Source organism: Leucopleurus acutus (genome assembly GCF_964270905.1).
Source record: "Leucopleurus acutus genome assembly, chromosome: 3".
NCBI classification, from domain to species: Eukaryota; Metazoa; Chordata; class Mammalia; order Artiodactyla; family Delphinidae; genus Leucopleurus; species Leucopleurus acutus.
Window position 1 is genome coordinate 145,709,409 of NC_139145.1, and position 23,959 is coordinate 145,733,367.

At 38.7% G+C, this 23,959-nt stretch overlaps 1 protein-coding gene across 9 annotated transcripts in view; it reads left to right on the forward strand.

Annotated features, from left to right (window-relative positions):
* Positions 1–1,477: 1,477 nt before the first annotated feature.
* Positions 1,478–23,959, forward strand: part of CPLANE1 (ciliogenesis and planar polarity effector complex subunit 1) — a 129,325-nt gene continuing 106,843 nt past the window's right edge. For all 9 annotated transcript variants that reach the window (XM_082835810.1, XM_082835814.1, XM_082835813.1 and 6 more), the window contains exons 1-15: positions 1,478–1,542; positions 6,956–7,082; positions 8,073–8,208; positions 8,327–8,446; positions 8,847–9,079; positions 10,832–10,938; positions 12,411–12,567; positions 12,989–13,092; positions 14,112–14,294; positions 16,391–16,640; positions 16,807–16,962; positions 17,136–17,905; positions 18,444–18,652; positions 18,851–18,931; positions 22,296–22,460. In XM_082835810.1, the coding sequence (XP_082691936.1) occupies positions 7,002–7,082; positions 8,073–8,208; positions 8,327–8,446; positions 8,847–9,079; positions 10,832–10,938; positions 12,411–12,567; positions 12,989–13,092; positions 14,112–14,294; positions 16,391–16,640; positions 16,807–16,962; positions 17,136–17,905; positions 18,444–18,652; positions 18,851–18,931; positions 22,296–22,460 (2,752 nt within the window). In that variant the 5' untranslated portion in view covers positions 1,478–1,542; positions 6,956–7,001. The remainder of the gene's footprint in view (positions 1,543–6,955; positions 7,083–8,072; positions 8,209–8,326; positions 8,447–8,846; positions 9,080–10,831; positions 10,939–12,410; positions 12,568–12,988; positions 13,093–14,111; positions 14,295–16,390; positions 16,641–16,806; positions 16,963–17,135; positions 17,906–18,443; positions 18,653–18,850; positions 18,932–22,295; positions 22,461–23,959) is intronic.

Below are 23,959 nucleotides of genomic sequence, written 5' to 3' on the forward strand. Positions count from 1 at the left end.
CACCACAAAATGAATGTGCTTCAAATTGAACTGTTCCTTGTTGAAAACCTACCTTAGATACTTCTGACCTGCCCATCTCCCAGAGAGAAAAAAATGTGTTCTGTGCATACTGCTATCATGAAATTTATCACTGCACTGTAATTTAAGTGTCTATGAATCTCTTTTGAATAGGAACAGCATCGTTTTCCTCTCTTTACACCTAGCATCATGTTTGACACATGACACATAATAGGCATCCAATAATTTCTATTTTAGCCAATTGTAGGCATTCCCATGAAATTTTAAAGAATAAATGTGCACAACAGTCAACTCCAGAATTGCACCAATACCTCTAGGTCTGATGGCCACACAGCAAAGTCAGACACAGTTATCCTATTGTTATCACATCTGAAGACCTAGAAATGGAAACACAAAATTGTGGGAATAAGTTAGGATTTCTTTGTTCTGCTTCAGACTTCTTGGGCTAACTCCAGCAAGATTTATGTAAGGTGTTTGTGATTTGAGTAGCCTTGGACCACTTCAGTTCTATAACCTTTGACGTAAACGGTGCTAAGTGGTAATTATCCCAGCTGTCACTTATCCCACACCTAGACACAGGGAGAGTTGTGATTTACGATGCTGTGGGAAGTCCTCCTGCCCAGTACCCTTTGCTTGCCAAGATAAACCAATCTGATAACGATATCTTTCTATTTGAGAGGGCTGAGCGATTTACTCAGCAGAACATACCTAGCCGAGCCAAAGGTAACAAGCCAAAATGCTTTCAAACACCAGGCCAGTGACATCAGTTAGTGAAGAGGAGGGCGGCTAGGGAACGGAAAGCTTGCCCCTGCTTAAGGCATACAAATTTAAGCTACAGAAAAATGCTTTTCCAGACCAAATATAGATCTCGAGCTGCGTGTTCTTGCCCCCTGTTTCCAGACCGTGCGCAGGAGCGGGACAGGAGCGAAAACAGTGCTGTAAATAAACAGAAGTCACTAGGAGTGTGGGTACAGAAACGCTTTCCTTAGCGCTTTAAGTTGCCCACTTGATCCGTGGAGGGCAGTGTACAACCCAGGTCTCTAGAGGTCTCCACTAGGGTGCTGACATCCCGTGATTTACATCTTAGTCGGTTACTAAACGGTTTCCCGTAGAGCGCCGCGCATCGCCTGGGCACTCAAAGGCGAGTGTCTGAGGAACGCACGGGGGCGGTGAACACAGAAGGACCCGCGGAAGCTTAGGAGGAGACCGGGAACGGGAGGAGGAGCGGCCGAGCGGAGGGGACGCGGGACCGCTGAGAGGAAGGGGCGGGGGGGAACCCGAGGAGACCCGGAGGATAAGAGGGAGGAGCACGTCCAGCTTCCCGCCTGCGCTCCCGGCCGGCTCGGGGCAGGCGCACTGGCGCCGCTCGCTCGCGTCCCCTCCCCCACCTCCGCCGTCGCCAGGGCGCAGGCTCGCGTCTGCGCCTGCGGCTGGGCCCTCGGCAGTCACCCTCTGGTCTCTGCCGGCTTCGCCTTCTGCCTCTCCGCGCTTCTCCTTCCCCGGACGGGCGGGACCCTGGCGGAGGTAACTGCCCGCAGATTCCTGCCCCTCATGGCCCCAGCCTCTTCCTCACGCTGTCCGGCCCGCGGGGTCCTCGGGCTCCTTCGTCCCCCTCACCCCCTCTAGTGTTGCGGGCTCGCGACCTCCCCAGCCCCGCCATACCCCGCCGTACCCAGCCCCCTCGTCCTTTACCACTTCCCGGTCCCCCAGCTTCCCCGGGGTCGTCCTCCGGCCGCCGCACCCTCAGCCTGACGGAGCCTCGGCGGCTCCGAGGGGCCCGAGTCGCCCTCCGGATGGCTGGGTACGACGTCCGGTTCGGGCCAGACCTCGGCCCCGCACCGGAGTCCTGCAGCTCCCGCCCTGTCTCGGGTGGGCACCACGGTGGCACCTCTCGGGGCAGAGGGCGGCGCTGCCCCGCAGGGTCGGGTAGGGAATCTCAGAGGGGTCCCCTGGGGATGACTTGTGCGAAGTGGGGAAGCTCCTGTGTTTGACCTTAGTGGGTGATAAATTGAGCACGGAGGAATGGACGCGATTTTTTAGACTCGTCTGTGGTGGAAACCACAGAACAACTTGGATTTTTCTCTCTCTCTCTTTTTTTTAATTGAGCAGAGCTCCCTGAGCTATACAGTAGGTCCTTGTTGGTTATCCATTTTAAATATAGCAGTGTGTACATGTCAGTTGGATTCTCTTGAAACTGTTTTCGCCAATGTGTTTTTTTTTTTTTTTGTTTGTTTGTTTTGCAGTACGCGGGCCTCTCACTGTTGTGGCCTCTCCTGTTGCGGAGCACAGGCTCCAGACGCGCAGGCTCAGCGACCATGGCTCACGGGCCCAGCAGTTCCGCGGCATGTGGCATCATCCCGGACCGGGGCACGAGCCCGTGTCCCCTGCATCGGCAAGTGGACTCTCAACCACTGAGCCACCAGGGAAGCCCCTCTTGTTTTAATTAACATAATTACAAAAGTCAAAACTATACAGAGGACTTCCTGGATGGTGCAGTGGTTAAGAATCCGCCAGCCAATGTAGGGGACACAGGTTCGATTCCTGGCCCGGGAAGATCCCACATGCCGCGAGCAATTAAGCCCGTGCACCACAGCTACTGAGCCTCTTTTTGTATATATATGTATGTATATGTGTGTGTGTGTATATATATCTATATATCTATATATCCTTTTCTCCATACACATACGTATACATCATTTATCCTAGAGTTTCTTACATTCTGAATTTGGTTGATTTTATTCTCCTGGTGTGTTTAATATGTTCCTTCATTCTCTTTATTTCTTGTCAGCTGGTAGTTTGATTCAGACACAGATTCAGGTTCAGTTTTTAATTTTCTGTCTTTGTAAGAATATTTCATAGATGGCTGTGTGTACTTCCTGTCTACAAAGCATCATGTCACGGGGAATATAATGTCTATTTGTCTCACTGTTAGTAATTTTAAGATTGATTAGTGGCAGCCGCATAGTACAGGGAGATCAGCTCTGTGCTTTGTGACCACCTAGAGGGGTGGGATAGGGAGGGTGGGAGGGAGACGCAAGACGGAAGAGATTTGGGGACATATGTATATGTATAGCTGATTCACTTTGTTATAAAGCAGAAACTAACACACCATTGTAAAACAATTATACTCCAATAAAGATGTTAAAGAAAAAAAAAACAAGATTCGGGCTTCCCTGGTGGCGCAGTGGTTGAGAGTCCGCCTGCCGATGCAGGGGACACGGGTTCGTGCCCCGGTCCGAGAAGATCCCACGTGCCGCGGAGCGGCTGGACCCGTGAGCCATGGCCGCTGAGCCTGCGCATCCGGAGCCTGTGCTCCACAACGGGAGAGGCCACAACAGTGAGAGGCCCGCGTACCGCAAAAAAAAAGAAAAAAAGATTCTTTAGTGGGTTTAGGGCTTGTCAGTCCACTTGTTATAGAGTTCCCCATCTATTTTCACCTAATATTTTTAGCAGCCACTGATACTATTGACTAGATCTGTTATTTCATTGGGAGCTGCAAATAATGCTTTTCTAATGCCATTATTCCTCTTGCATTTGGTTAGTGCTTTTTAAAGAATTAATTTTATTTATGATTTTAATATTTATATTTAAAAATTTAAAAATAAATATTTGAAATTATTTATTTATTTTAAATAAATTACTTAAAAATAAAGTGTCTAAGGAAGTAGTCATCTGGAATATTACCGTTCTGAGGAATTGAAAAACATAACGTTACAGTATAAAATATGAGGGTGGTTAGCATCTTAATAGGTCATTCTGTGCTGTATTTGAATAGTCTTTCATTTAAAGCTTATTTTATTTTTAAAAATTCAGCTATTATTAAAGATGGCATTAATAATACCAAATAAATTCAGTATTTTTGGATTTCATAAACTAAAAAGAATTAGGAAGATAGAATTTTTTAAAAACAGAAAGAATAAGGCTATAAAGTGGTCTGAAGTGACCTCTAAAAATGGTTCGCTATTCCCTTGACCCAGAAAACCCCACAAAATCATGCAAATCAAAAGGTTCAAATCTTTGTGTTGGTTTTTTTTTTTTTTGCGGTACGCGGGCCTCTCACTGTTGTGGCCTCTCCCATTGTGGAGCACAGGCTCCGGACGCGCAGGCTCAGCGGCCATGACTCATGGGCCTAGCTGCTCCGCGGCATGTGCGATCTTCCCGGACCGGGGCACGAACCTGCGTCCCCTGCATCGGCAGGCGGACTCTCAACCACTGCGCCACCAGGGAAGCCCTTTGTGTTCACTTTAAGAACACTCAGGAAACTGCCCAGGACATTAAGGGTATGCATATCCGAAAACCCACCAAGCGTCTGAAGGATGTTACTTTAAAGAAGCAATGTGTGCCATTTCATTGTTACAGTGGTGGAGTTGGTAGGTGTGCCCAGGACAAACAGTGCAGCTGGATGCGGGGTCGGTGACCCAAAAAGAGTCTTGAATTTTTACTGCAGATGCTCAAAAATGCTGAACTTAAGGGCTTAGATGTAGATTCTGTGGTCACTGAGCACAACCAGGTGAACAAAGCCCCCAAGATGTGGCACAGGATTTACAGAGCTCATAGTCGGATCAACCCATACATGAGCTCTTCCTGCCACATTGAGATGATCCTTACTGAAGAAGAACAGATTGTTCCTAAACCAGAAGAGGAGGTTGCACAGAAGAAAAAGGTATCCCAGAAGAAACTGAAGAAACAAAAACTTACAGCCCGGGAATAAATGCCACAAAAAAATAAATGTAAATAAAAGTAAAAAAAAAAAAAAAGAATAAGGCTGTGATTAAATACAATCCAGGCCAATGACCAAATGCCATCATTATTCAAGATTTCACAATATTAAAAATTTTAAAAAGACTCAGTTTGGAACAGTCACAAACTTAACACGAAAATTCAAATAGAGTACAAAGAACTTTTTTCCATGAACCACTTGAGAGGGACAACTGATGTTCTCTTACCCCTGAATATTTTAGTATCTACTTTCTACAGACAGGGACATTTGCCTACATAACTGCAAGACAACCATCAAAATCAGAAAATTAACATTCATCTATTACAACCATCTAATCCTCAGTTTTTCTTCCTATTCAGGTTTTTCCAGTTGTCCCATATTGTCCTTTATAGTGAAAGGATAAAATTTACAATTACTGACTGCATTTAGTTGTCAAGTTTCCTGTTTGGAACCAGTTCCTCAATCTTTTTAAAACTTTCATAAACTTGAAACTTTTGAAGGTTACAGATCAGTTATTTTGTAAAATGTCCCTCAGTTTGGGTTTGCCTGATATTTCCTTGTGATTAGATTCAGGTTGTGTTCCTCTGTACATATGTCACAGAGATGTTTTTCTCATTTTAACTATTAGGTGGCACGTGATTTCCATTTGTCCCATTCTGATAATTTTCATTTTGATCACTAGACAAAATGGAATCTGCCTGGTTTCTTCATTGTAAAGTTACTTTTTCTCTTTTGTAATTAATGAGTATTTTATAGGGAGATATTTTGAAACAATGTAAATATACCATTTTTCATCAAATGTTCAATTTATTAATTTACTTATTTATAATTATATGGATTCATGGTTTCCTATTTTCCATGGATTTTATTATTTATCGATTGATTTATTGATTTATTGATTGATTGGCGGTACACGGGCCTCTCACTGTTGCGGCCTCTCCCGTTGCGGAGCACAGGCTCCAGACGCGCAGGCCCAGTGGCCATGGCCCACGGGCCCAGCCGCTCCGCGGCACGTGGGATCCTCCTGGACCGGGGCACGAACCCATGTCCCCTGCATCGGCAGGCGGACTCTCAACGACTGCGCCACCAGGGAAGCCCCCTATTTATTATTTTTAAATATTTATTTATTTATTATTTTGGCTGTGCCAGGTCTTAGTTGCGGCACGCAGGATCTTTAGTTGTGGCATGTGAACTCTTAAGTTGTGGCACGCATGCGGGATCTAGTTCCCTGACCAGGGACTGAAACTGGGCCCCCTGCATTGGGAGCGTGGAGTCTTACCTGCTGGACCACCAGGGAAGTCCCTATTCCATGGATTTTAAATCCATTATTGTAATTGTTTTGATGCTCAAATTGTCCTCAGTTTGGTCTATGGGATCCCTTTCATTATGGCTTCTGTGTCCTCACTGTGCCTGGCTCCAATACACTGTGCCAGGCTCTTCCACTGCGTGAGCATCCTCCCAAGATTCAATCAAGAATGGACCATTCACCCAAGATTATGCTTCCCTCACCCAAATAGGGCTCTGACAAAGTGTTCATGGCCTCTACCACAGCTATCCCCACAACCAGCATGGGGACTTGCTGGGCATCTTTACTTCATATTATCTCAGGGCTTCATTTTTACGTCAACTAGTTTGGACTTTCTTACAGCTCTGTGACTTAGGGCAGTTTGACTGTTTATGTGGTGATTGAAGGCTTCAAGAGTGATTATTCCATAGAGTAAGGTAAAAGTTGTATTGCCTTATATGAGCTAGCCTTGGGAAGTGCATAGCATCACTTCCATTTTACTCTTGGTCAAAGTAGTCAAAACCCACCCAAATTCCAGGGATGAGGCATAGACCAGAGCTCTCAATGAGAGGAGTATTAAAGTCACAGTGTAAGAAGAGCATATGGGATGGGAGGTATTTTTGTGGCCATCTTTGGAAAATACAACCTGCCACACTGAGAAAATCAAATCACATAGAAACTATATTGTCAAGATGTTCTCCTAGTTCATGTTTATCTTCATAGTCTGAGAAATAACTTGTCGAAAAGCAAATACGTTTTGTCTGACTATTCAAGATGAGATACTGAATAAATTGTCAGCATCTTACCTTAAAAAGAGTTAACTTGAGCTGATGAAAAAGTAATCTACTAAAACTTTATGAAAATTCTAAATTAAGATCCTCAGTAAGTATTATGGGCTATTATCATTTTTTTGTTTGTTTTGATTTTTACAGCATCTTGTGACTTTTGACTTAATTGGTCATTGATATCTCAGCAAGCATGGAGATAAGATTAGAAGTTTTGACTTCAACGAGTATCAAGCAGAAAAAACCCTGGCCACGAGTCTCCTGGTTGGGACAGGTAGGTTTTTCTTTAATCATACAATATCAGTTCTAATATGTGTTAACTGTGTGCTTTGCCTCTAAGATCAAGGAATGTTCTATGGCCTTCACAAAACACAATGTCATCTGTAGAAGGATCACCTGCCTACTGAGCAGGGTTTTGTGTATTTGTGTGGTAACAGGCTGGCAGAGATGGGGAGGGAGCATCAGTCTTTCTGTGGTCTAATCAGGGTTGCCACCACTCTCATCACTCTCTTGCTCCTTTTCTCCATAAACTTGCTTAATCTTCTTCACAGTCCTCTGTTGCTTTGCTCTTGGAGACCTGGGATGATGTATCATCCTCACTCTCATCTGCTGTGCTCTCCTGGGAATGCTGGGACATAATTTCTTCACCCTGCAAGTCCCAGTTTTTGAGATTGCACAGCCAGAAGACCTCTCTGCAATTGTTGAGGATGAGCATGGCTTTCACTCTGCAAACTAACAGCTACAGGGTCTTTTTGAGCAAAAGCACACGTTTGGTGAGTTTCGTGTCCTGGTGAATCTTGGAATGCCCACACAGGTGATGAAGCAGCGTGGTGTCCAACTGGAAGGTTTCCAGTAAGCTCAGATCATTTTCTCGATGTTTTCTAAAACTGAAGTCTAGGAGTAGCATGACACTGCTTCAGAAATGAGAAGCCGTGTCTATTTTAATCTAAGTAGATAATTTAAAACTTACCCATACTACTGTTCAGATTGATGAGATAACAGCAGGTAACTCAGTTTGGGCTAGCAGAATTGGAAGACACTCCTATAATTTTAAACTCCAAAGAGATCTCAGTGCAACTGTTAGGTCATCCTACCTAGTAATTCTAGTAAGAGGTACTTTAAGATAGAATGAAAAATCTTCAGGTTACAAATATACAATCTTTCTTAAATGTCACTTTGTTTTCTTTTCTGGATAACTTACTTAGGTAAGAGGCTGAATTAACTTCTGGCATCTCTTAAGTCTCTCACATGTTTCTTCTCTTAGGAAAATGAAGCTGTTTTTCTTTTGGATGATAAATTCATAAATGAAATTAATTTGCTATCAGGAAGGACAAAGAAGAAAATTCCCAGTCTTCAGCCTTTGTTGAAGGATGTTACAGTCCTAACAACGTCCAGTAATGGTTAAGTAGTACTGATATTTTCAAAAGACTAGATTAACTGTATTTTTAAAAATAATTTTGGGAGTAATATTAAGGGAAATGTTAGATTATAAGTATTGTGTTTCCTTTTTGGAAGCAGATGCCTGGCTGGCTGGGGTACTTGCTACAGGGGAGCTTTTCCTCTGGAACAAAGATCAAGATTGTTTGAAAACTATACAAGCAACTGAAAAGCCTAAAGAAATGATTAAAGCTGCAGTAGGTGGGAGATTTTTATTTGTTTAAATTGGTTTAACTTGACATATAGGAGAAAAGAAATATATCTCTGTGTAAATATATATATCTGTATATATATGTATTTTTCCTTAAATCTGTAAGTATTTTTTTGGTGGTGTTTATTTGTGACAATTAGGTTCATCTTGAAGAAGAAAAATCTGGCATGCCTTACATATCTGTGATAACAGTGGGTTCCTAATATCACATATGAGTACATGATAAATGTTATTATAATTTGTACTTTTAGTTTATTACTAGTGCCTTAGTTTTACATTCTGAATGGAAACATCATTTAGGTTCCTTATTGTCAGAATAGATAAAATTTGTACTTTTTTGTGGGAATTCAGACTTCAGAGGTGTAATTACTTTTTTTTTTTGTTTTCTAGCAAGCTCTTTGAGACTGTACTTGTATGTATCTGGCAATGGGAAAAGAGTTCTGCTTATAACTCCTTCTGGATGCATATTTCTTTGGGAACATTTGGAATTCAAGAATATCTTATCTTCTAAAAGCCCTTCATTGGTGGGCCAATGGTCCCAGATCATACCTGAAGAAGCAGTTCATTTGCCTTCCACTGAAGATAAAGAAGCTGTAGTGCATGCTGTCTTTATAAAAAATGAGGTAAAATCCAAATCAGACAGGGTATTATAGAAGTGGTGGAGATCTCAGACTCTAAGAACAGACACCATCTGGGAAGCTGTTGAGCAGAGTGTGTAATGGCATAGCTATATATCTCCAGGCATCATTGATTGTCGTAGTAATGGTGAAATTATCACGAAAAAGGTATTTTTATATTTCTTGGTCACATTTTAAAAGATGTGTATTAAAAATGGTTTGAACTTAGAGCTTCCTAGTTATACTTTTCCCTAGTTTTAGAATATAACTAGTTTTGTAATAAAGAGAAAAACAAATATCGTATATTAACGCATATATGTGGAATCTAGAAAAATGGTACAGACGATCTTATTTACAAAGCAGAAATAGAGACACAGATGTAGAGAACAAATGTATCGATGGATACCAAGGGGGAAGGGGGTGGTGGGATGAATTGGGAGATTGGGATTGACATATATACACTTCTAAATATAAAATGATAACTAATGAGAACCTATTGTATAGCACAGGGAACTCTACTTGGTGCTCTCTCGTGACCTAAATGGGAAGGAAGTCCAGAAAAGACGGGATATATGTATACATGTGGCTGTTTCACTTTGCTCTACAGCAGAAGCTGACACAGCAGTGTAAAGAAACTATATTCCAATAATAAATAAATAAATAAATATTTGTTGGATTTTTAAGAAAGCTAGAATTAGTGATATTAAGTAAGCCATTTAATTCCCAGGAAATAACACGTTCATTAACTAAAAGCATTCAGAATAGCTGCATGATACTCTCTGTGTGTATGGACCAACATTTAATTACCCAATCTACTATTGTTAGAAATTGCATTTTGAACTTTTGTTGTTTTCCTCCACCCCCATGGGTAGTGCCCTAACTTAAATAATATGTAACTATAGGGACTTCCCTGGTGGTCCAGTGGCTAAGAATCCGCCTTCCAATGCAGGGGACGTGGGTTCGATCCCTGGTCCCACATGCTGCAGGGCAGCTAAGTCCGAGAGCCACAGTTACTGAGCCTGTGCTCTCTAAAGTCCATGAGCCACAACTAGAGAAAAGCCCGCACACTGCTACGAAGATCCGCATGCCACAACTAAGGCCCAACACAGCCAAATAAATTAATTAAAAATAAATAAATAATATGTAACTGTAAAAGAAGAGAAAAATAAATATATTAGAATATTTCCAGTTGTAGCCAGAGTAAAGGCCGTGTTTTCTTAAGAGAGTAAACTACACCTTGATTTCCCATTTGAGATATGCCTGTGGCTCAGAAATTAATTACTTAGTCTTTAGCTTAATGTTCAGCTACATGTTAAGAGTAAAAATATGAGCAGGCTCTTGATATGTTTCATTTATTTTATTTATGATGAGAAATATGTGGGGTTTTTTTGTTTGGTGGTTGTTTTTTTTTGCTGTTCTTTCAGGGATTAGTTTATTTATTTATAGTTTAGTTATTTTATTTTATTTTTTTCCTTGTTGGTTATTTATTTTAAACATACCAGTGTGTATATGTGAATCCCAAACGTCCTAACTATTCCTCCTCCCCACCCTTACCCCCTGGTAACCATAAATTAGTTCTCTAAGTCTGTGAGTCTGTTTCTGTTTTGTAAATAAGTTCATTTGTATCATTTTCTTTGATTCCGCATATAAGCTATATCGTACGATATTTCTCCTTCTTTGTCTGACTTCACTCAGTATGACGATCTCTTGATTTATTTTGATTAATTATATACTAAAGTATATTAAATTTATCTACAGTTATTTGGAGACTGCTGCTTGTGTTCATTTACTTTCTATTCCGGGGAATGCCTGAAGTTAACATTTCTAGCAATTCGGTGGCATGAAAATGTATTTACATCTATAAGGTGAGGTAAATGTTTCCTTCTTCCTAGTTTTCTATCTGCTTTTTTCTTTTTTTTGGCCGCTCCATGCAGCATGGGGATCTTAGTTCCCCTATCAGGGATTGAACCTGTGCCCCCTGCATTGGAAGCATGGAGTCTTAACCACTGGACCGCCAGGGAGGTCCCTCTATCCCTTTTAAAACATTTTTATCTTTTGGCCCATAAATACGTAACAAGATTAGTAAGTGAAATGTGAATATCAACTTCTGAGGCTTTACAAATTCTTTCTTCCTGTAAGTATTGTTCTGTTTCTTTACTTTTCATTTTGAATGTCTATTATAGAAAGTTTTTCTTGTTTTTATTTTGTTTCCCTTCTTAGAATCAAGAACACATAAAAGGTAAGGCAGACAGACTATGGTCTTACTTGTCTTAAGACTATAAAAATAACTCCTTTGAAAAGTAATTCAATTGAATTGTTTTTAAATAAATAAGTTTATTTATTTATTTTTGGCTGCATTGGGTCTTTGTTGCTGCACACGGGCTTTCTCTAGTTGCAGCGAGCGGGGGCTGCTCTTCGTTGCGGTGCATGGGTTTCTCATTGCAGTCTCTTCCCTTGTTGCGGAGCATGGGCTCTAGGTGTGCGGACTTCAGTAGTTGTGGCTCGTGGGCTCAGTGGTTGTGGCTCACAGGCTCTAGAGTGCAGGCTCAGTAGTTGTGGCACACAGGCTTAGTTGCTCCACGGCATGTGGGATCTTCCCAGACCAGGGCTCGAACCCATGTCCCCTGCATTGGCAGGCGGATTCTTAACCACTGTGCCACCAGGGATGTTCCAAATCAATTGAATTTTGAAAAGGAAATAACTTGAATTTACTACTGTACTTTTTAAATGCTCAAGTATTTTTTCAATTAAAAGTAATTTTATTTATTTTAAAAAGCCCAATGAAATAGAAAGAATGCGTTAAAAGCATATAGTGACTAAGATTTACTAAAATAGTGAGGTTTTTTTTTTTCTGTTTATTTTCTTTATTTTTTATGCTAGCAGTACTCTATTTGGGTGTAATTTATATAAAGTAAAATGAACAAATCTTAAATGTACAACTAGGTGGACTTTGATAAATGTACATATGCCTGTAACCATCCTCATATCAAATATAGAACATTGCCACTATCCTAAAAATCCCCTCTTCTCACCTATTTAATACCTGTAAAAATGTTTGTAATAATGTAGAAATATGTGTATCTAAACTTTTAGTGGATGCAGATGTTTTTGGGGCTGGCTACAGAACATGCCATTATTAACAAAACTCTGATATGGACCTTGTTTAACTAGCAATTGCTCTTTTGTGTCCTGGATGAAACTTGTGAACAGTTGCTACGAGACCCCAAATATATGTGCACATGTACGAATTTAGTTGGACCCTTTAATTTTTTGTAATGAAGTGTATATTAATTTAAAAGTTACTATACTTTCTGTTTTCAATTATTTCACTACTTAGATCATTGACATACCATGTTCAGTGGGCACAACAAGATTGCCTTCTGTGCAGTCTGATTCCTAAATGTGAATCAGTAAAGTCAAGAGGAGCTCTAATTTCTGCATTTTCAAGAGATGGCATTACCCTGGCAGTAACTCTTAATCAGAAAGACCCAAAGGTCAGTAAATATAATCTATCTTGGAAGTAACCTGTAAAAGAGAGAGTTTAGTTCAGTTTTGAGATTTTTTTCCTTAATATTAGTTTTTTTCCTTAATATTACTTTATATTCTTTAAATTGGTGTTTTCTGATCCACCTCGACATTGTAAATTGGTAAAGTTATTTACATTAGCTGCCGTAATTTTCAGAATTTGGCCTTCAGAGGTGAAAAGAGGATAATGGAAAAGGAAGAAAGAAGGGCAAAGTGGTAACTGATATTCTTAAAATGTAGTATAAAAGAGAGAAAAGTTATAGGTGGTCAGTATTATCTTGCCAGTTGGCAAAGACTAGGTAGTTCATTGATATAATAGATCTCTAGGTCTTCAGAATTATAAGTAAAATAATTTTAATGGTTTTTTTAATCTTTTTTTTTTCTTTCTAGGCAACTCAGGTATTATTTATAAACACACTGAATTTTGTTACACTCTGTGGTAGCCTTAAAGGATGTAGTAATAAGAATCCTGTGGTTCCAGCTACACTTATCAGGTAAGGGTTCTTTTGTATTTCTAAATAGTGTTTTTATTTTCTTTTTTAATAGTTTAATAAGTTTAAGGCACTGGTAATTCAGTAGGTGTCTAAATAGATATTTAGATAGATGATGTTATCTTGGGAAGAGACATGACTGGGTAGAGAAATACTGGGCTAAGTTAGAGAGGCTGAAGTGAAAAAACCTGGGTTGGGAAGACCATTATATACTCAGGCTGAGGTGTTTCTAGCTTTTTAAACCAAGTTAGCATTCTCTGCATACGGGTGGATAGTACCATAAGTGGTGATTTTGGATGGCACGTGGACCTATGAAGGATTATAGAGTAGGAAAATTTCCTCTTGGATCCTCCTAAGTTCCTATTCTGAATTGTTTTCTCTGCTGCTCTCTGAATTTCCGAAGTTTTCAGGTTCATCCAGCCTTGCCTTTCTATTTTCTTTCTCTCCCCAAAATTTCCTTTCTAGAAGAATTACTAGTCTCAGTTCAGTGGTCTGTTTGACTTAGGGTGTCCATCATTCACATGAGGAGGAGCTACTTTTTTGTCTCCGTGAAAGAGACATTAATATTATCAGATAGTTAAAGAGTAGTAAAGATGGCTTCAGGAAGAGGGAGTCTGCTACTGAGTGGAGCTCTGGCAGGCTGCAGAGAAGACAGGCGTGGTATTGACCTTCAAATCTACCAGTAGATCTTAGTTTTGGACACCACTAGGATTAGAAGTTCTAATTATAATGTAAGTGACAAAAACTTTACTTTGTTAGGTCTTATTTTCATCTTATGATTTGCTTATGAATCTAAGTAAATTTCTAATTTGTATGTTGTATGGAGTAGATGTTTATGAGCAAACTCCTTTTTTCTTACCTTTTTTTCTGGGAAGTAAAATACATGAAATGTATGTGACATTTGCCTACTATTCATTCTTTTGACCTTATTTTTTGAAGCGTCTCACCCCTTCTTGGCCATTATAAATTGTCAAAGGCATTGTAGAGAGTCCTTTCTAAACATATTGTCTTGCTTTTTCTAGGTCCTACTGGGTAGGTGATATCAGCTGGACTCATGATAGTCTTTTTCTGGCTTGTGTGTTAAAACGTGGCTCCCTGGTTTTATTGACCTGCCAAGGTGAATTGCTAACGTTAATTACATTTGGTTGCTCTATAGAATTTGGGCCAGCAGAATTTATTCCTCTTCACCCACTAATAACATATAGGTGAGACATTTGAATTGTTTTAATTTATTTACAGAAGTTTTTCTCTTTTGGTATTACTTTACTGTGTATTTTTTTAATATAATTTCATCTTTCAAATTGTCTTATTCTTTCTTTGAGTCTGTCATCTCAATATCCGCTTCTTATTTATAGTTTTCTTCTGTTTCTTTTTGTGGCTTAATCCTGGTGAAAATTTGACATGGTGACTATGTAAGTATATGTTATTTAAATATTCAGTAGCACTAAAAAAAGTAACTTCTTTGATATAAAAATTAATAGAAGTGTGATATATCTTTTATTGTTTCAAAAGCAGAGCACTTAGATAAAAATTAACTTGGCATATGTATCTACTTTTCTCCCAGAGGGAAAAAGGAGAAAAGTTGTTGGAAATGGGTAGTAGACTTTAGAATTTAGCTGTATTTTAATTTTTAATTGTGAGATCATGAAGCATTTTGGCTTTGGAGTCAGAACAAGATTCAAACCTTGGTTCTTCTACTTATTAGTTGTGTGACCTTGGGTAAGTTATTCTTAAGACTCTGTTTCTTTTACTGTGAAATGAAGATGACAGTAATAATCTCTTAGAGTTGAGGGAATGAAGTAAGATGATAAATAATTATAAATTGCTTTAACACAGTTCTGGCATAAAATAAGTGCTCAGTAAATATTTGCTGTTATTGATGTTGATATTATTATATATGGCTAGACACATATAGACACCTATTTACAAATCAGAAGCATTGGAAAAGGTCTTTGAAATTAATCCATTCCCTTTGCTGTATAGAAAAGAAACTGAGGAGGGATGTGTCCTTGATTATATTTAGCAAAAAGTTTTGCTTAATTTTTAGCAATAGAAAATTCTAATGGAAAAACTTGTCACTTTGTGCAGTGAAAGTGTTTTTCCTTATTTCTTATGGTCTGATTCATAATTGACTTAAATTTCCTCACATTTTCCTTTAAAATTAGTATTTAGGGCCTTTCAAAATGGATTGCTTTTTTTGATTACAAAAGTAATACATATTCATTGTTTTAAAAAAACTTAAAAATCAAATGTTACAAAACTAAATAATGTAGAAAGTGAGACTTGTAATCCTATTCCTCAGAGATAGCAATTATTAGCATTTTAGCGTGTTGTCCTCTAAATTTAAAAATTTTATATAACATTTATAACAATATTAGTTTCTTTTTTTTTTTTTTTTTTTTGCGTCATGCGGGCCTCTCACTGTTGTGGCCGCTCCCGTTGCGGAGCACAGGCTCCGGACGCGCAGGCTCAGTGGCCATGGCTCACGGGCCCAGCCGCACCGCGGCATGTGGGATCTTCCCGGACCGGGGCACGAACCCATGTCCGCTGCATCGGCAGGCGGACTCTCAACCACTGCGCCACCAGGGAAGCCCCATGGAGTCACTTTTTAATGGTTTTATAAATTTCAAAGCATGTACATTCTGAAACGAATCTTCTATTGTGGATCATTTGGCTAATAAAATCTATATTTGATTCGTTTCCTAACCAGAAAATAAATTATATTTTTGCTATTCTCTTTATAGTTATAAAGCTTCAAAGTTAATAATCAGTGATATTAAGTAATCAGAATCAGGTACACCACCATAACAATAAATAACTACACTTATGTGGAAACTCAGTCAGATTTAATCTTAAGCTGATAAAATTATACTTATCACCATCCTCTCCAAATGTCCTCTGTTTCTTTTCTTTCTCCTCCTTAATAACAAATACACTTATAGCTCCTAATTATATTCTTATAAGTATATTTAAATAGATAGTAAGAAGGAAAGGTAAGTTCAGTAGTAAAAATGAACTGCCTCAATTATTTTCTGGAAAAGGTTGTATAAAACTAGATTAAAAACAAGACAGAGTAAGTGCCACAATGCTGGGAAAATTTTAAAAAAACACATAAACCTCTGTATTATTTAATCACTTATGTTTTCCTCATAGATATATGCACATTTAATATTTTTGCATTTAATTTGCTTGCATTTTCATCATTCTGGAACTTTTAATTGTTTTTTCTTTGGAATAACATAATTGTTTCCTTTAAGATTTTTCTCTTACTAATTCTTGAATTTTGGTGTTTGTTTGCTAGACCACAGCAGTTTACACTTCAAGATTCAGATAATTCTGTAGATTCATCAGCTTCTGATAGTGACCCTATGAGACAGAGATTTTCTATAAAAGCACATTCACGGTTACCCTACCTCATTATTTCTGATGGATACATGGTCACAACCCTTCGATTTCTTGATAATCTGTCTCCATCAGTGCTCATGAGATCCCTTCTACTTGATTCAACACAGAGGCTTGAGAAAACATACCAAAGTTTGATATTGTCTAAGGTATAGTGCTTTTTGGTACCATTAGTAAAAGTTGACTTCTTAGTCCTTTCAAATTTAAAACTGTACTGACAGCCTTGGATTGTATACAGTTATCTGTAGATGTTTTAATTGTTTGTAGTACAATTATCAATAAAATTTTGCTCTGGAAATCTTTTTTCTTCTATAGCCAAAAGGCCAAGGGCTGAACTTGCAATCACTGGATTCCCTAAGATCTAGCTTGTTAAAACACCATGGAAATGAAAATTTAGCTGATTCTACTGTTCCCAGATTCTTGCAGGCAGAAGAAACAATGAAATTAAATGAAGAAACAGCAGATTTGCAGGTACTTAGTAACAGTGTTTTATTTACTTTGAACAGTTATGTATTGACTTTATTCCAAGAAACATATTTTCTTTTTCTTTCATTAAAAGGAAGAGAAATTTGAGAGCACTAAAGTGATTCTACTTGTAAGGAATCAAATGATATTAAGTATAATTTTTTTCACTCATGTTTTAGGATTTTGAAGCCGAAGAAACTAATGAAGGCGAAAATTTTCCAAACAACTTATTTTCTTTCTGGAACCAAAAGAAGGATCTATTGTTTAGTAGTGCCCAAGAAGGAAGACTGGAATTTGCTTCTATGTTTGATACCATACATGCAAAAGATAATACTGAGGAGACAGATGAAACTGTTACAGAACTGCATTCTGTCCAGAAAAATCTCCTTGCAGCATGGACTATAGGAATTTCAAAAAATGTGACAGAAAAAAAATTAATGTTAAATTACACAGTAGTTTGTATCACTCATTTTTTGTACATTCTTCAGTTTATAAAATGTCCTTTCCCCAAACTTGATCTTTTTTTAAGCAAGAGCCCAAGACATAATGCATGGGTACTTTGTATCTTTCAACTTTTTCATCAGTGTTTATCAATCCAGTACTGGGATATGAGATACAGACAAGATGTAGGACATTTGGTAAAGCTGACCTCAAATACTATAAAGCTTTTGCTGACACAGCAACAACAGAAACAGTTATTCTCAAAGAAGCTTTTAGCCTGTTTTCATTTACTCAGAATGGTAGCTGATCATTTAAATGGCGTATACAGTCTTCAACCAGAAGTTATTTCAGCATCAACTGATGGAAGTAGAACAGCAAAGCAAGACTCATTGGTGGTACCCATTTTTCAAATGTTTCAAGATAGTGGTGCTCGGAAAAACTGGTCTTGGAATTCGTCTTTCAAGATTCGTCCTCAAGTATTAAATTTTGTTCAACAGCCAGGACACAGGTATAATGACTTTAATATTAGGAGACCATCAGCTTTATAGATTTTTCAAAATTGAGATATAATTCCCATACTGTAAAATTCTTCATTTTAAAGTGTACAATTCAGTGATCTTTAGTATAGTCACAGGCTTGTAGAACTATTAGCACAAATTCCAGAATATTTTTATCACCCTCAAAAGAAACCTTGTACCCATTAGCACTCAGCATTATAGATTTTATGTTATAGAATTTATGCCAAATATTATTCAACACATATATTTTATTAGTCTTGGGCATCCATGATACTGTTGAAGGATTTTGGTTTAGATAAGCACTATAGAAAAATGACCACAGGTACATAAAGCATTTATGAAAGTTTTAAAAATATGCATTTTTCGATCCGTGGACTTTGTGCTATATTTAAATCTGATCAGTTTGTATACATGTTATTACCTCAGTGAAGAATACATGCAGAAATAAAAAGGCTAATGAGGAGGCTATACTCATTCTTATCCCTAGTCTGAAATTTGATTCTTATGATTACCTAATTTTGTGTGCAGATTGATTGTTCTCTGGAGAGTATTGTACAGAAAAACTTTATGGTATCAAACACAATTAAGTCAAAGAGTTCCTGAAGATGACATACAGTTAACTGAAAAGATGACACATGAAGCATCTACTGTCAAGTCCCTGTTATATCATATACAGGCTAAATTGCAGACTGCTGGAGTTCTCTTGAACCAGAACTTAGAACTTAAATCTATCAATGGTCAGTATCTTATAAACAATTTCTAACTCCAGGAATAAGTGATATAGTTAGTTGGACTTTGATTTTATTAATTGGTTGCAATTATTTGCTTTTCAAAATAATTTCTGGTGGAGTTGTATCCACTAAATTTTAAAACAAGTATGTGTTTATAAAGGAATTTAATTAACCAGCACTAATTTTTGGTTAAAAACTTTGTAGGGGAAGAGTGTTTCCTATTAGGATCATATGAAAAGTCTGTTCAACTATGGAAGAAAGCTCTTCAAGAAACCCAAGAGAAAGGTAGGGGAGTGTTAAAAAATAATATTTGCCATAATATTGGTAGGACCATATTTTAGCATGCTGTTGAGCTTCAAAATTATTTCAGATTTCTGAGTGCTCACAATTTCTTAATGCTCAAATAGAATACATATTGTAGGTACCTTTACTGTCAGAAGTAGTTATTTAAAATTATTCTTAGTCTTGGAAATTGTAGCACCAAGAATTTTTTCTGTTATCCATAGATAAGGCTCCTCTGTCCTTTTTTTTTTTTTTTTTTTTGCGGTACGCAGGCCTCTCTCTGTTGGGGCCTCTCCCGTTGCGGAGCACAAGCTCCGGACGCGCAGGCTCAGTGGCCATGGCTCACGGGCCCAGCCGCACCGCGGCATGTGGGATCTTCCCGGACCGGGGCACGAACCCGTGTCCCCTGCATCGGCAGGCGGACTCTCAACCACTGCGCCACCAGGGAAGCCCTGTCCTTTTTTTGATTAGTGATGGAACCTGTGATTGATTGTTGATAAGGAAAAAAATGAGACTTAATCCCAAATTTAAAAAATATATATTTTGTCATTTAGTGCACAGCAAGTATCTAAACGAGAAACTATGGGTCAGATAATTTGTCACCTTATTACAGACTTACAGAAACATGGAGCTAAGGCTCTCTGCCCTTAAGTAATTCAACTTTAAGAATTTCCTGTGGGACCTCCCTGGTAGCGCAGTGGTTAAGAATCCGCCTGCCAGTGCAGGGGACATGGGTTCGAGCCCTGGTCTGAGAAGATCCCACATGCCATGGGGCAACTGGACCCACATGCCACAACTACCGAGCCTGCATGCTACAACTACGGAAGCCTGCACCCCTAGAGCCTGTTCTCTGCAACAAAGAGAAGCCCACGTACTGCAATGAAGAACAGCCCCCGCTCACTGCAACTAGAGAAAGCCCGCGTGCAGCAACCAAGACCCAACGCAGCCAAAAATAAAATAAGATTAAAAAATTAAAAAAAAAAAGAATTTCTTGTGAGTTAGACTTATTATGGGCTACATGGAGTTTTTTTTTTTTTAATATTTATTTATTTGGCTGCATTGGGTTTTGGTTGTGGCACTCAGGATCTTCATTGCAGCACACGGGCTTCTCTCTAGTTGTGGCACTCAGGCTCTGGAGCGTATGGGCTCAGTAGTTGCGTTTCGCAGGCTCAGAAGTTGTGGTGTGCAGGCTTAGTTGCCCTGTGACGTGGGATCTTAGTTCCCTGACCAGGGATTGAACCTGTGTCTGCTGCATTGGAAGGCGGTTTCTTAACCACTGGACCAACAGGGAAGGTCTCCTGCATCGAGGTTTTGATGAGAATCTAGGGGTGTGGATTCTAGAAACTGGTGATAGCTTTTATGATATAGGGCTGAGGGTATGAGTAAGATGACAGAGGTTCTCAGGTAGTGACCTTGGAGCTATCCTTGACTGCAACTACTACCTGGTCAGGTTTGGCCAATTATTAAATTTATTTTCTGACTGATGTGGCTTTGTATGTTTCATTAATTTATCTACTTAACCGGTATTTATTGAGGGCCTGCTATGTGTATTAGGCAATAGGAATAACTGAAATAAACACGTTTACCCTAAAGTTGCCCACAATCTGGAGGAGAGATCACATAAACAACTAGCATGTTTCTAATTATGTTTTATGGTAGGTGCTGGGAAAGCACACAGTCTGAGCTGGAGTGCAAACATCAGTCTGGGGAAAACCTGGAGGAGCTGACATTTAAAATTGAGTGAAAATTGTCCAATTGAAGGAGTGGGAATGGTTTAACAAAGGATATAGCATTCCTAAAGCAAAAAGGCATGGGAAACCATGGCAGTTTGGTAAACGTGCAGGTAGTTTTAACAGGACCAGATTATTTGAAATATGTGTGTAATATTGAGGATAGGGTGGTGAGTGCTAAAGTGAGAGGTAGAGAACAGATGATAAAGGAAGATATTCTGCAGTGCCATGGGATTAAGATTTTATCCTGAAGACAGTGGGGTCAGTTAAGATACTTTATGTAAGAAAAAGAACTTTTCAAATAAATATAGGCCATTTGGAAAGATCACTTCAGTACATTATGGAGGGCCATTTGTAGGAATGTGGTGTAGAGATGTGGGTTTTACCTAGAAGCAAGACAGTTGAGGAGGTCCTGAACCAAAGCAACGTCAAGAGTACTGGAGGACAGAAGTCACATTTGTCAGATATTTAAGAGGTTTGATCAATTGGACTTGAGTAGAGAAGTCTAATGTAGTTCTCAGATTTGGGGATTGTCCAACTGGATGAAGAAGAGTGACATTCAAGGTGATAAGTTCTCACGAAGAAAAGTTTTCATAGTGAGTCTCATTGTACACCTTTTCATTTAATTTCTTTTCCAACTGTATCCATTTGGTATGGTTTCTTGTAATGGAGACTGAAAATAACTGGCTTCAACAAGAAAGAAGTTTATTTCTCTTTCTTAGGAAATGAGGCCAGAAGTTGATAGTCTGGGGCTGATTCGGTGTTTCTGTGGTCTCATCAAGGACTCATGCTCCTTTAGTTTTTCTATACTGTCATCCTTACTGCGTTGCTTCCAGTCTTAAGGCCATTACATGAGTGAAGATGGGTGCTGAAGTCTCAGGCATCACGTACATAATCTAGTTAACAGAAAGGAGGAAGGCAGGAAGGGCAAGAAAAGGGTGTACCTCCTAGTTGAGTTACCTCTCTTTAAGCAGCTTTTCTAGCAGTTCTATACAATATTGTCTCTTGGTTCAGAACTTGTCATATTTTCACATGGCCACATCTAGCAAGAAACTGTGATCTGGGTGCATTGTAACCTCAAATAAAATTAGAATTCGTTTACTCAGAAAGAATAGATAAGGAGTAGGCAGCCAGCAGTCTCAGTCCTAAGCACCCTTCAGATGTTTGAAGGCAGTGGTCAGGGACTCCTATTTATTGGATAGTGTTTCTTCTCCTTTGGAAAGTCTCTTTGACGGTCTGTTTGATATTCGTATGATTTCTTGTGTGGTTTTTAAAAAATTTTTATTTTTAGCATGTTCCCTTCTGTTTCATACCATGTGTACTTGAGATAGATGTCGTTAGTGGACCTTAGTACTGAGATAAGGAGGATGTGCACCTCTCTTTGGATAAATTCTTAGTCATCCTAGGGCCTGATCAAAGAAAATAAAATTGTTCAGAACTTAAAATGAAAAAGAACAAAATATTGCTTACCTGTTTTTTATTAAAGTATAAAACAGGTACAGAAAAGTTCACCTAACATGAATGTACACCTTGATGAATTTTTATAAACTGAACATTCCTGTCTACCCAGCACCCAGATCAACAACATTATCTAGCTAACATGTTTTTAATGTAAATGTAATTCTTCCCTGTTTAAGGAGGAAGAAGGATGTGTTTTCTTCAGATACGCTATTATCTTTCCCTTTTGTACTGCCACCTCTATAACTATAATTTAAATGATGCTCAAGGATTATGTGATCAGCTAGTAAGAGAAATACTGATATGGTCCCACCTACCTGTAAAAGAAGATGAAGATTGTTCAGGTATGCTTTTCAAAAATCAGTTTGTTTAATGTTAATACTTTGTATTTATAAGTGTAGATATGAAATTGCTTATACATAAAAGTTGGTTGCTCTGCCCTATTGTGGTAAATTTTGAACTGTCAGCTTCTCAGTAGCAAGGATCACGTTTTTGTTTGTTTTTAATCTTTGGGTCTCTAGGCTTAGCAGTAATTGCCTGCTGAACTGATACAATTGTTGTATCACAGCCCTATTTGTTAGACATAATATCAGGTACCCAAGTACTTTTCCTTGATATGTTTATATTTTCTTTAATGGTTGCTTAAGGTTGTTTAGTAAAGTGATGAAAATCTCTTTCTGAGGTATTCTGAGTCTTTTTAAAATTGCTTAATAGGCTGCAGAATATTTAGATTGTCCTTTTTAAAAGAGGTGTATTTAAATTAAGCAGTAACCAGAGTAAAAGATATATATGAATGAACACATAATATAGTTATAATAGTTATACGGTCGTAGACCATTAGATGTATACTATGCGTATGAATGTGTCAGAACGGCTCAATATATCAGAACTTTCTAAATGGAGTTCATGACTCTAATGGAGTTTGTTTGTTTTGTTTTTTTTCTAATAACTGATTATTGGTTTAGAACATCATTTTACTGATGGAAAATAGTGATCAAAAGAAGTTAGTTTACAAAGTCTTCTAAAAATAGTTTGAGAAGTGGGGCCCATCTCTTACGTAAAAGCCTTTCTTTGATTTTCACTAGTTTATCAGAACAGTGTTAGTTTCTTTGGCTTCAGCCACTGTTTTTTGTTGTTGTTGTTGTTGTTGTTGTTTTGTGGTACTCAGGCCTCCCACTGTTGTGGCCTCTCCCGTTGCGGAGCACAGGCTCCGGACGTGCAGGCTCAGTGGCCATGGCTCACGGGCCCAGCCGCTCCGCGGCATGTGGGATCTTCCCGGACCGGGGCACGAACCCGCGTCCCCTGCATTGGTAGGCGGATTCCCAACCACTGCGCCACCAGGGAAGCCCCTTGTTTTGTTTTTTTTGAGGTGAGATAGATGGTAGAATACCATGACATTTTTATTCTGGTATTCATATTTTCTCTGCATTTTTTTTAAATTTAATTTTTATTTTATACTGGGGTTAGCTGATTTACAATGTTGTGTTAGTTTCAGGTATACAGCAAAGTGGTTCAGTTATACGTATATCCATTTTTTTTCAGATTCTTTTCCCATGTAGGTTATTACAGAATACTGAGTAGAGCTCCCTGAGCTATACAGTAGGTCCTTCTTGATTATCTAGTTTTTATATAGTAGTGTGTATCTGTTAATCCCAACCTCCTAATTTATCCCTCCCCCTCACTTTTCCCCTTTGGTAACCATAAGTTTGTTTTCGATGTCTGTGAGTCTGTTTCTGTTTTGTAAATAAGTTCATTTGTATCATCTTTTTAGATTCCACATATAAATGATGTCATATGCAGCCACTGTTTATAGATTTCTTACTTTTGGTGATACTTGTCTTTT